The sequence below is a fragment of the Kogia breviceps genome, chromosome 8 (genome assembly GCF_026419965.1).
Source record: "Kogia breviceps isolate mKogBre1 chromosome 8, mKogBre1 haplotype 1, whole genome shotgun sequence".
Taxonomy (NCBI): Eukaryota; Metazoa; Chordata; class Mammalia; order Artiodactyla; family Physeteridae; genus Kogia; species Kogia breviceps.
This window is the reverse complement of record NC_081317.1, coordinates 88,487,092-88,502,620: the sequence shown is the minus strand read 5'-3', so window position 1 is coordinate 88,502,620 and position 15,529 is coordinate 88,487,092. Positions and strand designations below refer to the sequence as shown.

The following is a 15,529-nucleotide window of genomic DNA, read 5'->3' as shown; positions in this document are numbered from 1 at the left end:
CCTTCTGCGGCGGAGCCCCGCCCCTTCGGGGTGGTGCCGGGCTAAGCGGGCTGGGGTGTACTGGAGCCCGGAGAACTCTCGCCCGCAGCCTAACTGGCCTGTGGAAGGCCGGTACATTTGCGCACCCACCTTAGCCAAATGCCGAGATTCTCTGCCTGACACCGCAGTAGAACCTCTTGGGAAAAATAGAAAAACAAAACTAAAGCCTGACCTCAGCCGAGACCAGTTGAACTGGAAGCACGGGTAGGGTGGAGTAGGGGTGGGATTGTGCCCAGCCTTGATATTTTTAAAAGCACCCCATGCGTAGCCAGGGTTAAAAAACCTGGTAAAACCTAGAATGGACAAAGACTGTCTCCTTTGGCTAAAAATTTAGTCAGGCTTTTCTGGGTCTGCCCTGGACTTAGGTTGACTTTGGGCTTTCCTCTTTGTCCTTGTAGAATCCAGTTTGAGCAAGGATCTCACTGAATCAGTTTATTGGAAGTTCTCCGCCCTTGGTATCTGACCATCCTTGGTATCTTATCACCTTGGCCTGCCTTCAGCAAGAATTCTGTTGAGTTGGTCTACCAAGAATCCCCCTTACCCCTGATGTTTCTTCTTAGTAATTGCTATGATCATGTCCCTCCAAAATTCATATGTTGAAATCCTAACCCCCAAAGATTAGTAGGTGGGGCCTTCGGGAGGTGATTAGGTCATGAGGAGCTTGCATGATTAGGATTAATAGTTTTATAGAAGAGATCTCACAGAGCTCCCTAGCCCAATCCTCCAGGTGAGGAAGTCTCTGACAAGAGAGCACTTAGCAACCATGCTGGCACCTTGATCTCAGACTTAACAGCCTCCAGAACTGTGAGAACTTTGTTTATAAGCTACTCAGTCTGTGGTGTTTTTTGTTTGTTTGCTTGTTTTGTTTTGTTTGACTGCGTCGTGGGGCATGCAGGATCTTCGTCCCCAACCAGGGACCGAACCCATGACCCCTGAATTTGGAGCACAGAATCTTAACCACTGGACCACCAGTGAAGTCCCTGTGGTGGTTTATTATAGCAGCCAGAGGAGATTAAGGCTGTAATTTTCCACCCACTGACCCCTACCCTGCTCCTTGGCTAATAAATTACCACTCGTCTTTGTTGGGGTCTGAGTTGAACTCAATCTCTCCCCCCTGCAGCACCCATTGCAGTGGTTCCTATAGCTACTCCAGGGTCCCTGCCCCCCTCAGCCCCCATAAATACAATCTGCCTTACCATCTTTAACAAGTGTCATTAATAATTTTTACTTTGACGGAACTCATGCACTCCTGCTCCTAGGCAGGGTGTATGTGGGACATTGAGGATTGTGTTGTCTTCTTCTTCTATTCAAAGAGGGGTGGGGGCAGGTGGTCATTCAACAAATAGTTATTAGAACCTCACTAGGTTCCATCCTCCGCGAAAGAGTTGAGACTGAGACCCTTTGCTCTTCCAAGACCCAGGCTTATTGGGTCAAGGAAGCAGATAAATGTCATACTGTGTAATGCATCCTCAGGCTTCACAGAAGGCATGTGAGCTGAGCTTTGAAAAATGAGTGGGAAGTAAAGGGTGTGAAGGAATCAGCATGTGCAAAAGAACAGATATGATGAGATGTGGGACATGATGGAGAGAGCACAGCAGAGATGGTCAGGGGTGTGATAATGAAGAGCCTTCCATGACATACTAAAGAGTTGGGACTCATCCAGTAAGCAGTGGAGAGACACTTTATGTGAAGGCAGGAATGGTAAATCAAATATGAATTTTAGAACTACAATTCTGGGGGCAAAGTGGAGAGGGCTAGGACCAGCCAGGGAGACCAGTGAAAAACTGGATGTTTGTGCAGTTAAATGGTACAGGGTGGGGACTTAGACTAAACTAGGCCAATTGGAATCCCTTCCCTGAAAATTTGGATTTGGGGGAGAGAGAATTACACCCTTACTCATTGTTAGACTTATAATGGAAATTTGAGAGTGCCGAGTGACCAGCTTTTACTTGTCAAATGGCCTGAGTAACAGAGAAAACCAGTTTGCTGAGAAGTATCAATCTGTTGCCTAGAGAGGAGTCAAGTCTAGACACAAAGAGACTACTCCCCAGCTTCCTGGGGCCTCCAGCAGCTGTTTCTACTTCTTACTGAGGCCAGCTTGATTCTTGCCCTAGGTTGATGACATATCCTTTTATCCATTCATATAGTCTCATTTTTGGCTTCAGCAAGTGGGGGTTACTTCCTGTTATTTGTGTTAAGGGATAATTTTTCAAAAAGGTAAAATCATGAGTCTTATACAAATATAAAATAAATCTATATTAAACTCACTAATTAATGAGAGAACCAGTAAGACACTAAGACTGGTTCACATGAGTATTTGACTTTTAGAAATGTAAATTCTCTACCAGATAAAATTAATTTGCATCACTGGGAATAGGAATTATTTGCATTGTTATGGGCAAAAATATTTTGCATTATTATCAGTATTTGAACAGATTTGAACTTTAGAAATCTCACTCTAGTTGGAGTGTAGATATTGAATTAGAGGAAAGTAAAGAGACCAGTTAGGAGACTGTGGAAATTATGATGAGAAATGGGAGGGTCTGAATTAGGACAGTGGCTGAGGGGTTAGATAAGAGGAGATAGATCTAAGAGAGATTAAGGGTATAGAATCTATAGCAGTGGTCCCCAACCTTTATGGCAACCGGGACCAGTTTCGTGGGAGACAGTTTTTCCACGGATGGGGGTGAAGATGGTTCAGGTGGTAATATGAGCGATGGGGAACGGCAGATGAAGCTTTGCTCGCTTGCCCACCACTCACCTCCTGCTGTGTGGCCTGGTTCCTAACAGGCCGCAGACCGGTACCAGTCTGCAGGCCGGGGGTTGGGGACCCCTAATCTATAGGACTTAATGATTAATGTGTCATTTGGGGTTGGGGGTAAAGTAGAGTGAATAGTCTAGCATGACTCTCAGGATCCTCCAAATGCTGAGTTTTCTCCAAAACTCTTTGCACATATCTTGGAAGATTTGGAGCTAGAATTACAGGGAAATGTTGGGGCTAGGACAGTGCTCCCTTGTTTCTCTGTTTCTGGCAGTGGTAAATATGGTTATTTCCCCCAAAGTTTCTTAAAGAAAAAGATGTAGGATGAGCCAAATGGTCCCGTGACCTCTCCCTGTTCCTGAGAAGCTGTAGATGAGGAACAAGTATAAGCCTATGTAAGTTGGAATCACCTCTCTGTTTTTGCTATTGGCAGCTATTCCATCTAGCTCAAGTGAAAATATCTCATCACCAACCCAACTTCAGAAAACCCCTCACGGGGTGCTCTCCTGGAATGAAACAGTGTCTTGTCTGTTTCCCTTTGGACATCTGCTTTATTCTTCTCTCTATAGACTAGACACATTGGCCCACTTATCTTCATACTTATAGCAAGTCATGGCCACTTTAAAATGGAGGGCTCTCTTCCTGAAACTATATGACCTTTTAGTAACTATTCTCATCACTGACTTAGTTTCTTGGAATTCTAATTCCCAGAGAGAGCAGGTATATTGGGATTATATATCCACTCTTCACCAGTTGTGGCTGGTAGTGGAGTCAACTGGCACAAATATGGGACCACCTAGACCCACCCCATCATCAGGAACTGTGTGGGAAGAGTCAGTAATCTATGGATTTAGCACCATTGAGTAAATCAATGGGCTCATTTGATAAACCAGTGCCTGCATCTTCTGTAGCCCACCCACAAAGTCCTTTGGTTTTATCTTCAAAATATATCCTCTAGGGCTTCCCTGGTGGCGCAGTGGTTGAGAGTCCGCCTGCCGATGCAGGGGACACGGGTTCGTGCCCCAGTCCGGGAAGATCCCACATGCCGCAGAGCGGCTGGGCCCATGAGCCATGGCCGCTGAGCCTGCGCGTCCGGAGCCTGTGCTCCGCAGCGGGAGAGGCCACAACAGCGAGAGGCCCGCGTACCGCAAAAAAAACAAAACAAATATATCCTCTATTCATCCACATATTTTTTCACTGCTTCCACCCTAGTCTAAGCCACCACCATTCCATGCCTAGACAACTGTTAACTGCCTCCTAAATAGTCTCCCTGATGTCACTTTTGCACTCCTATTGCCCATAGAATAGCCTGACCAATCTTTTCAAACTGGCTTTAAAGCCTTCCACTGCTTCTCATCAGACCTATCTAACCACACTCCCCTTTGCTCACCATGTTTTGTCCACATTAGGCTGCTGTTTCTTATATACAAAGCTTGCTCCTGTCTTCAGGACTTTACACTATTTACTCTGCCTGGAATGTCCTTCCATTAGATTTTTGCAAAGCTAGATCCTTCTAGTCACTTAAGTCTCATGTCACATTTTATTTCCTTAGAAAGTCCTTTTCTGACTACCAAGTATAAAATTAGCTACCCCTCCTCCCTCACAGTCTCTCACTGTTAAAGCAGCTGTTGCAGTATCTTCATAGCACTTATTATCTGAATGATCTTGTTTACTTTGACATTGGCTTTTCTACTAGAACATAAGCTTCATGGTAGCAGAAACCTTTTTTGTTGTCTTTCACTGTATTGGCAGCATCTAGAACAGTGCCCAGACATGGTAGATGCTCAATAAATATTTGTTGTATATGGATGAATGTGATGAAAGGGAGAGTGTGTGTGTGTGTGTGTGTGTGTGTGTGTGTGTGTGTGTAATTGGAACCTTGAAAGAATGGAATTTGTGGGGTCAGTTTAACTATAAAACCATTTTATTTTGTCTTCCACTCTTTTAACCTACTTATGAGACTTTTACTTCATGAATTTTCTGGTCAATTTTGGGTAGCAATCAGTACTTGTTACTTTAAGTTTCACTTGAATAATTAAGATGTCTGCACTAATGAATTTATTTTTTAAACTTCATACTTTAAAATTAAAGCGTTTCCCATCTCTCAGCTTGGCTCTATTGCAGGTGGCCATGTTCAGTGGGGCTTAGTAGATGTCTATCATTTCCCACTATCTCTTTCCCATGCCCCAGTTTGCCAATCTTCTTTCTCCAGGGTTTGAGCAGGGTGGAGGGAGAAGAAGGTTCTTACCTGACTAATACTGTCATAAACTAGTTTTAGTGTTTGGCACGTATCTAAACCTGACAGGAAATTGGGTGTCAGTGAAGGCTCCCAGAGGAAGTGACCAAAGCCGCTGAGATTGAAGATCAGATACACATTAGCTAGATAAAGGAAAGAACATATTCTAAGAGGAGAGAACAGAAAGGGCCAAGGCACAGTGGTTTCTGAAGATAATGGAACCTTTGGGGAATTGCAAATAATTTAGTATGTACAGCAGAAAGTGGCGATGAAGCTGGGGAGGTAGGCAGCACCAAGGCAGGAAAGCTATGATGATTCACTAAAGGACTTTAAACTGGCAAATGACATGATCTGATTTGTATTTTTGAAAAATCACTCTCTGTGGTGTGGATCATGGATTGGAAAGAAGCAGAATCAAAGGCAGGGAGACCTGAGAGGAGGATGTTGGTATAATCTAGGCAAGAAACAATGAAATCAATGGGATTGGGAACAAATAGGAAGAGAAAGACTTGAAGACATTTCTAAGACAGAGTATATGGAACTTGGTAACAGAATGGACTGGATTAGAGGAATGGAAGGGAGCTGTCCAGAAAGACTTCCAGTTTTTTGGTTTGAGCTACTGGGTGGTAGTGCTATTCAGGGAAACAAGAAAAATAGTCAAAGAAGCAGATTTCAATATTCTTTCATTATATTTGTTCATTTATTCAGTAGACATTTATTCAAGGCCCATTATATGTTATGAATAGACAAGTAAATCAATGATTACAATGCCCTGTGATAAGTGTCACTGACAGAGGTATACACAGGGGAGCAACTGAATAAATAGGACAGATATATAAAAGTCACACTGAGGAATTAGGGTGAGCTCTTGCAGGAGACAATGCCTAATCTGATTTTTTTAAAAATTGAGGTAAAATTCTCATAACATAAAACATTCTCATAACCCTTTTTAAGTACACGATTCATGGGCACTTAGTACATTCACAATGTTGTTCAACCATCACCTCTACTTAGTTCCAAATATTCCGAGTTTTGAAGGGTGACTAGGAATTTGCTTGATGAAACAGGGGGTGAGGGAAAACATTTTAGGAAATGAGAACAGCATGCTTGAGCACATGAAGACCAGAAATAGCATGAATGGAGTGAATGCAGATGGGGGAGAAGTAGAAGACAAGACTAGAGAGGGCCTAATAATAATATGTTCAAATTTTACCTTGATCCTGAAGGCGTGCAAAATTCTTAAAGGGTGCTAAGCTGGGGCTTGACATGATCAAGTTTGCAGTTCAGAAAGATAACTCTGGAAATGGTACTGGTGGTACTTTAGATAGGGGAAAACCAGGAAGATGAGAGGGGAGATTTTATGCAGTAATCCAGGTCAGAGATGATCAAAGTCTAAACGAGGACGATGGTAGTAATAATGGAGGGAACTGAAAACAGGACATGATGAAGATGCTGAATTTACATTACTTGATGACTTATTAGACATCAGACTATACAGGAAGAGTATTGTATGATTCCCATCATTCTGCTTTGGGTGAATGGGATGATGGTAGTGACATCCTGGGGTGAAATTTTTGGGGAAAATGTTTTAACACAGGTTGGTGAGTTTCCTGAGATTCAACTAAGTGAAGGGTCTTAGAGTCAGTTTAATAAATGGATCTGGATCTCAGAAGAGAGATCTAGGATAGAGAGAGAGTTGAGAATCTTCTTTCTATTGGTAAACAAAGCCACGAGATTAGAAGTCGTCACTCAGGAAAAGTGTATGAAGAAAAATGAGCAGAGAACCTAGGGCTGCGATTTGGGAACTAATATTTAAGGTGTGCAAAGGGGATAGAGCTATATGGTTAAAAGATGTGGTCATACTGAGGTCAAGATAGAGTTTAGCAGCAGGGGGAAAAACTGGAATGGAAGTGAAAACGTAGTTGGGGGTGGGGGAGGGAAATATTGGCCTCGTTCAAAAGGGGTCTATAGACCAATGATATTGCTTGGCCTAAGTTATTATCACTGGGGCTCCAACAGACAATACAAATCTCTCTACTCCAAAATCAGCAATTTATTACTTATCTATAAACTTGTTAGAAGCAATTTCCCAAGTACATACAATTTCTTCTCAAAATAATTTTTTTTTTTTTTTTTTTTTTTTTTGCGGTATGCGGGCCTCTCACTGTTGTGGCCTCTCCCATTGCGGAGCACAGGCTCCGGACGCGCAGGCCCAGCGGCCATGGCTCACGGGCTTAGTTGCTCCACGGCATGTGGGATCTTCCCGGACCAGGGCACGAACCCGTGTCTCCTGCATCGGCAGGCGGATTCTCAACCACTGCACCACCAGGGAAGCCCTCAAAATAATTTTATGGAATGAAGACAAACGTTCACCAATTATGGCTTATGTCCCTCAAGAAAAGATTTTTAAAAATCTCCTGCAGTCTCCCCCTCCCAGTTCTGAGGCCTGAAAAGGTATCAGTTCTTGGGTCAAAGGGGTCAAAGAGAAGAGGAGATGGCAAAATCTTGAGCTGTCCTATCAAGGCAGGAACCACCTCCATTCTTTCTTTGGTCCAGAAACTCTCCTTTAGCTTCTTATGACCAACTTTTCATAGCTGCCTCTTCTTTTTGCTACCCAGGCCCTGAATCCCTCAGATAAACCTGAGAAGGGTGCTTGGGTGAATATGTTTGTGGGGAGCCCTGGCAAAATTTATGGTTGCTCTGGGTATGGGAAATAGGGCCCAAACTAAGACTCTTAGGTCCTATTTCCTTTTCCCTTCCCCACATTCCACCTATTATTTCCACGTTTGCTTGTATGGATTAAAACTTGGAAGGGTTGGTAGAGGGAGGCCTGACATCACTTTTTCTTGAAATGCTGTAACTCTGACAGATGTCTGGGGGCCCTTTACCTTTCCTTGCCTTACCTGGGCATAGCCTTCTAGGGAATGAAGAGGCTGAGCCCCTGGAGTGAGAGTGGAAGAACAGGTTTATGCTGGTTTCCAGGGACTCTAATCTCTCCTTATTAAGTTGTGTGAATACAAGGGAGGAAGAGCAATGACTGACTCCTTTAGGGCTTCCGTAAAGGCCTCTACTTTTTAAAAGGAAAGCTGTTTTTCTTGGGCATTTTGGCCCTCATTGTCTTGCTGGAAGTGATGAGGGCCCCAAAGCCCTGTTTGTGGGAGAAGGCATAGGCAGAACGTCGAAAGCTTCCATGTTTCAACTTGGTCTGGACTGGGTGTGGCAGTGGATGTCTCATGCAATGATGAATTCTGTCAATAATCTAAAGCCAAAGCACGGGGGACAGGGTTTTTATCCACAGAGGCAAAGGCAAAGAGGGTCATGAATTATATCTGGGTAGATTTCCTGTCCCACTCACCTCGTCCACACTGACGGGCCAGAATAGTGGTTTGAGAAATTGGTACCCAATCACAGGCAACATACAGAGGACCACGCTGAGGACAATACTCAGCCACGTTTGTGGCAGGTTCAGAGTGTTCCTGGCCACACCTGTAAACAATGAGCCAGAAGGGAAAGGCAGAACCAGAGCCTAGAGGAAGGGGGCTGTCAGCCAGAACTTAGGTCTATCTCTTCAGTCCAAAGAAAGAAGTTATTGATTTGGAGACAGTTAGTCCCCTGAGAAATAATATAAATGTGAAAGGATTGCACTGAGGTTAGGTCCTTGGTACAGCCAAAGTCACTGTGAATTCACATGCCTTTGTCTCCCTCTAAAGGCCGGGCCGGGCAGGAGAGGTAGGGGTAGGTTATAGGAATCCTAGAGCATTGGCCTGGACACAAAAATGGGATAGAGGGTTTTGGAAGGGAAAAACGAGTGGCTTGACAAGAGGTAGGAACCAGCTACATCTACACATCGACTCTGTCTGTATTTTGTCCTCATCAGAGTGGAGATGAGAGAGAGGGAAATTAATGTGGGAGATAAGAAGGCAGTATGCCACAGTAGAAAGGACATTGGACTGGGAACCAGGAGACCTAGATTTGAGTCATTTTTTTAAAACCTCCAGTCTCTAAAATGGTGTAATAATCCTTGCTCTGTCTATCTCACAGGATGCTTGTAGAGACCAAATTAGGTAAGAAACTTAAAAATATCTTAGAGACTCTAATGAGGTAAAATTTTTCACCTAGCTAGATTTTGAGTCCTTTTAGGGCTGAGACCATGTCATGATCATATATATATATCCACAGAGCCTAACACATAGTAATAGCTGCTCAGTAAACATTTATTAAACAAATGTACTTGGTTCACACTACCACCCCCAGCCCCAGCCCCTTGCCACAGACTGGGCAGAATCTTACCTAGGAACTGGAAGATGTTGGGGAACATTAGGCACAAGCCATCACTGTACAGGAAGAATAAGATGCAAAAGTAGAAACCCAGGCTACCCCAGGTGAAGATGTGGCTTATCGTTGTCCAGTAGGTTGTCTCCAGGGCAATCTGAAAAGCACCCTCTTATGTTCATTAGTCTACAACCTGGGACCTGTCAGCCACCTCCCTTCTCCAGTTTTGTAAAGGAGGATGCTCCCTTCCCACCTTCCCTCCCTCCTTCCCTTCCTCTCTTCCAGACAGGCTTCCCACCCAATCCCCTTACCCCACCACTGGCCACACCTGCATTGTGACCACACAGAGCAAGGAGGTCTGCACTATCATGGAGAAGGACTGGTAGTCGGAGATTTCCTTCCCATCGCTGCGCACTGAATTGTAAACGGTCCCCATAGGGATAAAGAACAGCACTAAGGAACTGTAGATCCCATGCATCAAACACTTCACAAATTCCTTCTTGTTGAAATAGAGGTTGCGCTGGCCTGGCTCATACAGCTCTGGGAAATGTAGGCTCCATGTTTCATTCACATCCTGGAAGCACCAGAGGGTAAGAAGGAAGGCTCAGGGTCTCTCCATAGAAGATCCCATCTCTAACAGAGTAGAGGCTTCTCCCCTTACTGAGTCTGCTGTTAGGCTGCCTAGGAGCTTCCTCATGGATTACTTGAGAAGTGGAACCAGACAACAGAGCAGTGACCACAGACCCTTCCTAAAGTCCTACTCTCCAGACAAGGACATACATGGTGGAAGAAAGCTAGAAGGGCAAGATGTTGAGTTAAGAAAGGGGGCAATTAGGATTGGGAATAGCTGAAGGGAGGACTGGAGCTTGGGATGGGGAAGGCAATTGGGACATGAGTCCCCAGTTTTAAGTGTTCCTTTAGCTGAGTATCCTTTGTGTCAAAAGCCAGTTGGAAGAAAGTGGGAAGCCAATGGGGACAAGGTAGTCCCTTAGAGGTATCTATGTTCTGTGATGCTCCTCCCATTCCCATAGCTACTGGGAATTCAGGTGAGGGAATTCTCTATGTGGATGACATTGGATCATCTTCATCTGCTAAATCCGAAACTTTGGATAACAAAGCTGGAGGCTTGTTTTGAGAGGTTGTGGATCCCTAGAATTAGACCACTGAAGCTGGATAGGACTGTTGAATGACATAATTCACCCCTCTTATTGCTCTGAGGCTGGCAGCTACTTCACGGAGAATTTCCCTTCCTACCCCGATGGAGACCAGGAACCATGATCCCATGATGTCTTCTTTCAGCTACCTTATTCCTTTTTGGAGGCCCCTTTTCTATTCCATGTGCCCAGGACTGGAGATTGGGTAGAAGAGGAGGGAGAGGTAGGGCACCAGGACCCTCAATGCCCAGGGAATTTCTGAGAGGGCTAAATGGTTTCCCCTAGGCTAACTCCCTATGATTCAAGGTATCATACCCATACTCCCATGTTTGGCCTTCAGGATTCCCACCTAGGCCTCCCTGAATTGGCTTATCTCATTATCTCTCTATGGGTCACTCTTTTCTTGAAGCCCCTTGCTTTACCTAGTCCTGCACCAATAACTCTATTTCCTTTCACTTGTGTACACACTCAATTTACTGTACAGCACAATTTCTGTGTCTCTCTCTACAAAGATAAAATTCACACAGGAAAACTTGGATTTCTACAACTGATGATTATCCTCTGTGGCAGAGGATTCTTTACTTTATCCAATGATACCTCTCTAGGTGACCAGCTCCCTCCCTTGCTCTATAAATTATTCCATTTACATTTGACTTTGTAGAGCTTGGCTATTGCTGTCCTCCTCACTCCTGGGAATACTCTTCAAGGGCCCAGGGGCTTCAGCCCTAAGAGGCTTGCTGCTAGTCTTACCTGGTCAAACAGACTCAAGCCCAGGACAGGGAGGGAGGTGTAGACCAGGTTGTAGAAAGTGATAAACCAGGTATCATAAACTGTCTGGAAGAATACCAAGGAGATTTCTTAGATTCTTCTCTTCTCCAAGTCTCAGCTCCACCTCCCAGGTCCAAGAGAAGCCCTTCTGTCCTCCACCTACCCATCAGCATACTAACCTAGAGCAGGATTTGGATTTCCGAAATCTGACTGAGAAGGCTGACCCCAGACTCTGTTTGGTCCCTGGGTCCCAGGCTGGGGTAAGCCCACATCAAACTTGTTTGTGGCCAACCTGACAAGGCTGATTTAGACCAATCCCACCATGACCTGTACTGCTCCTCCCTACACAGAAAGGACCCAGAGTGGCTGCTAGGGAATGCTAGGTGTACCCCTGCACTTCCAGGCATGTAAGCCACTGGGTTCTTTATCTGCTTTATGGCATTCAGTAGTTTCTATAACCCTGGACATTTTCTAACACTGGCAAGCAGAAGAGACCCAATGACCCTTCCCCAGCTGGGTGCTTCATTCTGGGCCTAGAGAGGGCTCCTTTCTTTACTAACCACAAGAGGTCAGCAGTAACACATACATACATGTACACCTCCCACAAACCAGACTGGCTTTGTTAGACACTAGGGGTAGACAAGCCTACTATTGTCTGCTGACTGGTCTGTTTCCCCTGGAGCCCAAGGTAACAAAGGTAATAGGGATCTCCCAAGATAATCACTCCTGAGGTTGTTTCTCTTTGGGAATCCTTGAGAGACTCCTGAAAAACTTCTCACAGGAAAAGGGACTTCTCGTAGAACATCAACATCCAAGTGTCACCTCTCCCCACTTCTGTGGGGGAGACTTCATATTCATTAGAGCAAAAATAGGGTGTGTTTGGCAGTGTGGTATGTCTGGGTGAGGAAGGAGAAGTAAAGGGAAGCTGTGTTTCCAAGTATGGTTACAGGTAAATGCCAGAACCAGCCTGTCTGGCAAGACCCAAAGGCCCCTGGAGACTTAGCCTGTTCCATAAAGATTACTCTGGATCCTAAAAACCCTCCCAGAACCAGGAATCTCACCCCTCACCCCCATTACATATGTTTGGAAATTCTAGGTCTCTATGTCATGGAAAAGATGAAAATATCTCATGGGAGAGTTCTGTTGGTAGGAGTCAAGGCCAAGTCAGAGCCAGGACAGAAAAGTTAGTGTTTAGAAGTCTAAGGTTAAGTGTAGGGTTAGGAGATGGGATCATCATGGGTGAGGAGTTTAATGGATAGATGGCAGCATGTCATACACAGGTCTCTAGAGGAGAAAATGGCTGAAGTGGGGGGTGATTAGAGAAGACCCAGTTGACGAGAGTGGGGAATGCCACTTGACTTCCTACCTGTGCAGAGAACCCGCTGTAGAAGGCATACCAGAAGTGCACCAGAGTGAAGGCAAAGTTTTTGTAAAAGAAGTAGCTGAGAAACTTGCACATGCGATTATAGGACCAGCGGCCATGGACCAAGAGTAGACGCTGAAGGTAGCGGAACTGGGAGAAGGCATAGTCGCTGTTGAGCATGGCCTGCATTCCCTCCTGGCCATTGATGCCGACTCCAATGTGGGCAGCTGCAAAGAAACCCCAGAAACTTCTCAGCCACAGAGCTTGTCTTCTGGGCTCCCAGCCTGGGAAGTGTAAAAGGAAGGCTGAGATCATGTTGCATAAGCCCCTTATTTTACATTTGAGAAACACTGGTAGGCCCAGATCAAGGTGGCACTTACTTATGGAGTCTTTTCTCCTTAGTGGGTTGCCCCTCCCCCACAAGTCAGACAACAACTCCTTCATCTGCACTTTACTTTGGATGCTGCCACTCAAGAACGCCACATACAGCTAGTACTAGAAAACTGTCCTTGATGGTTTTGCACCTACTATAGCCATCTGGGCTCTTCCCTACTGCCCAGATGCTGAGGTAAAAATTTCTTGTTATCTCTCGAAGCCACTTAAATCAATTAAAGATGCAGGATGAATGTCAACCTAACATAGTTTTTAATTACCTAAGTTTATCTAAGGAGCTAAAATCCAACTGTTAGGAGGAATACGTGATGTACATACTTTGTTAGTAAGAAACAAGTTCTTCAGGAAGCTTAAGGTGACTTTTTCCGGATAAAGCAAGGATTATGCTTGATGGACGGTAAGACTTAAGTTTCTAAAAGTTTTAATCAGTCTGTTGTAATATAGGCCAAATTCTTTGATCTTCTGGTATATACCTATTACATTGCTTAACAGAATAATTGAAACCTCTAAGCCTCTAAGCGCCAATGAAGTTCTAGAAAGTGGGGAAAAGAGCAAGAACACTTCCTAGTATTGAAGCTGAGGCTGGAATATCTGCTAGTGTTTCCAGTATGGGGAGAGAGGTTGGACTAGAGGACCCCTAGATGTTATCCATATCTCACAGAACCACAAGTTGCTGGACGCTAACAACATTCAGCTGAAATTAGCACCAGTTTCAGCCATTTGCTTCTGTTGGTCCGAAGCATCAGTAAGTTTGCTATTCTTCTCCAGCCAGGGGAGTCAGGGCAAGCTCTTGGGAATATTGCCTCAGAGAGGAAAAGATCCCTGCATCAGGCCGCACAGCTAATTCCGTGGTTGGGCAGCCCTGTAGTCTGTCTAACATTGCTCAGCCCTACAGCCTTCAAAAAAGGAACAGACCACGACTCCTGCCCAGGGGTCCTTTCTGTGGGCTTCGGTGCCATCTCAGAAAGATGGTGTTGTAGTTGCACAGCCTGTTGTTCTGTGAATATGCGCACGTGTTCTTATTGGAGCCATGGGTATCTGAGTGTGTGTGAGTGTTACGTACATGAACCTGAATGTGTGTGCATGACTGGATGTGGGCTGATGTAATGATGTGTAAACAAGTGGGAACTGAGGTGTAGAGGAACATGAATGAAGCTGCAAAACACTGTAAATGTACAATACATATGATATGCAGGAGAGTGAGCCAGCAACACAGTGCCACCCAGATCAGTTTTGCCCATGGAAGAAGAGCAAGCCCGTGGCTAGGCACTACAGTCCCCCAACCCCTCACATGCCTTTGATCATGCTGACGTCGTTGGCCCCATCCCCGATGGCCAGTGTCACCGCCTTCTTGTACCTCTTCACCAGCTCTACCACCTGGGCCTTCTGAAGGGGTGTCATCCGGCAGCAGATCACTCCCTTGCACATGCACGCTGTTCGCAGCAGTTCCAACTCCAGGTTCCCTTCTAGAGCGTAGGCCTGCAGCACCAGGACACACCCACATTCCAGGCTGTCCCAAAAGACTCTTGGGACAGAACCTTCCTAGGCCCCCTCCTTCCCCTCCATACCCCCCTGTCAGACAGAGCTACTCCCCAGGTGTTCCACTCCCAAGGGCAGCCAAGCCCCCAAGTCAGTTCTAGGCATCCTGACCCAGCCTCCAGTGGAAAACCAGTGAGGGTTTCTCACTGGGTCAAATCAGTTGACTGGGTTATAAGGCCAAGTGAGTTTTTGGAGGACCTGGTTCTGCTCACTTCCCCCCTTCCCCTATGTGATGGGCCACATCAGTAGTGAAGAATTTGGATAAGAAAGGACTATGCCCTTGGCTTCTCTTTCCTCGTTATTCCTGCCTAGAGAAGGCTGGGGAAAGGTGTCTGACAGGCAAGGGCACCTGAAGAAAGGGGGAATAGGGTAACTCATGGAATAGCGAAAGGATCTTGAAATCTCCCTGAAGTGGGTTGGACCTAGGAAAAAAGTTCCTTGGAAGAAGAGAACAGAGTTGTAGGTCTATGTTGCCCACCAGACTGCAGCCATTGATGATCAAGCCATAGTTGCCATTGGGCATCTCCTCGGGTATTTTGAAGGGCATTCGGGGATTTGTGGTGAGGTAACTGTTTACTGGGTCTGATTCCAGTAGAGACTCAGGTTTCATCTTTTCCCTTGCTGACCTGAAAGCCAAGAGTAACGGTTAGTGTCTGACCTGAAGACCCAGAGCTTAGGAAGGAAAATGTGTCCCAAAGTGAAAGTGAGCAAGGTGGATATAGAGCCTCTGCAGAGCACCTCCCAGGGCCTCATACTCAACTGCCTTCTGAGACCTGCCACTGCCTTAGGCCCCAGACCATCTACATACAACACTTTGCCATCTCCACACTCCAACTCCTTGAGCCCTAATGCTTCTTCACAAAATTCTCTCGAATATTTTAGGTTTTTTTGTTTTTTCCTCCCCCATTTCTTCTCTGTTCCTCCTGGTAATGTAGGAGCCATACTGGGTGAAGTGATGGGTGGGAAATCTTGGTTCCAGGGACAGGCTGTGGCAGCTCTCCCAT

General features: G+C 45.4%; 2 protein-coding genes and 1 long non-coding RNA gene across 3 annotated transcripts in view; 1 reads left to right on the top strand and 2 right to left on the bottom strand.

The window, feature by feature from the left end:
• Positions 1–15,529, top strand: part of LOC131761208 (uncharacterized) — a 112,995-nt gene that overhangs the window by 813 nt on the left and 96,653 nt on the right. The window lies entirely within an intron of this gene.
• On the bottom strand, positions 7,182–12,908 carry LOC136794657 (phospholipid-transporting ATPase FetA-like). The gene is made up of 6 exons (XM_067040128.1): positions 12,597–12,908; positions 11,213–11,296; positions 9,637–9,882; positions 9,327–9,465; positions 8,392–8,522; positions 7,182–8,295 (listed from the first exon to the last, which is right to left on the bottom strand). Exons 1-6 carry the CDS (start codon positions 12,906–12,908, stop codon positions 8,104–8,106), a joined length of 1,104 nt encoding a protein of 367 aa, XP_066896229.1. The 3' UTR covers positions 7,182–8,103.
• Positions 13,393–15,529, bottom strand: part of LOC131761192 (phospholipid-transporting ATPase FetA-like) — a 66,890-nt gene continuing 64,753 nt past the window's right edge. The window contains exons 21-22 of the mRNA XM_067039643.1: positions 15,004–15,151; positions 13,393–14,465 (exon numbers count right to left, since the gene is read on the bottom strand). Coding sequence (XP_066895744.1) covers positions 14,274–14,465; positions 15,004–15,151 — 340 coding nt within the window. The 3' untranslated portion in view covers positions 13,393–14,273. The remainder of the gene's footprint in view (positions 14,466–15,003; positions 15,152–15,529) is intronic.

Coding starts and splice junctions, on each gene's coding strand:
- LOC136794657 (XM_067040128.1), bottom strand. CDS start 12,908: ATGATCTCAGCCTTCCTTTTACACTTCCCAGGCTGGGAGCCCAGAAGA. Junction 9,883..11,212: donor GCTTGAGTCTGTTTGACCAG/GTAAGACTAGCA, acceptor TGGTGCTTCCAG/GATGTGAATGAAACATGGAG. Junction 9,466..9,636: donor TCTGTGTGGTCACAATGCAG/GTGTGGCCAGTG, acceptor GGTGCTTTTCAG/ATTGCCCTGGAGACAACCTA.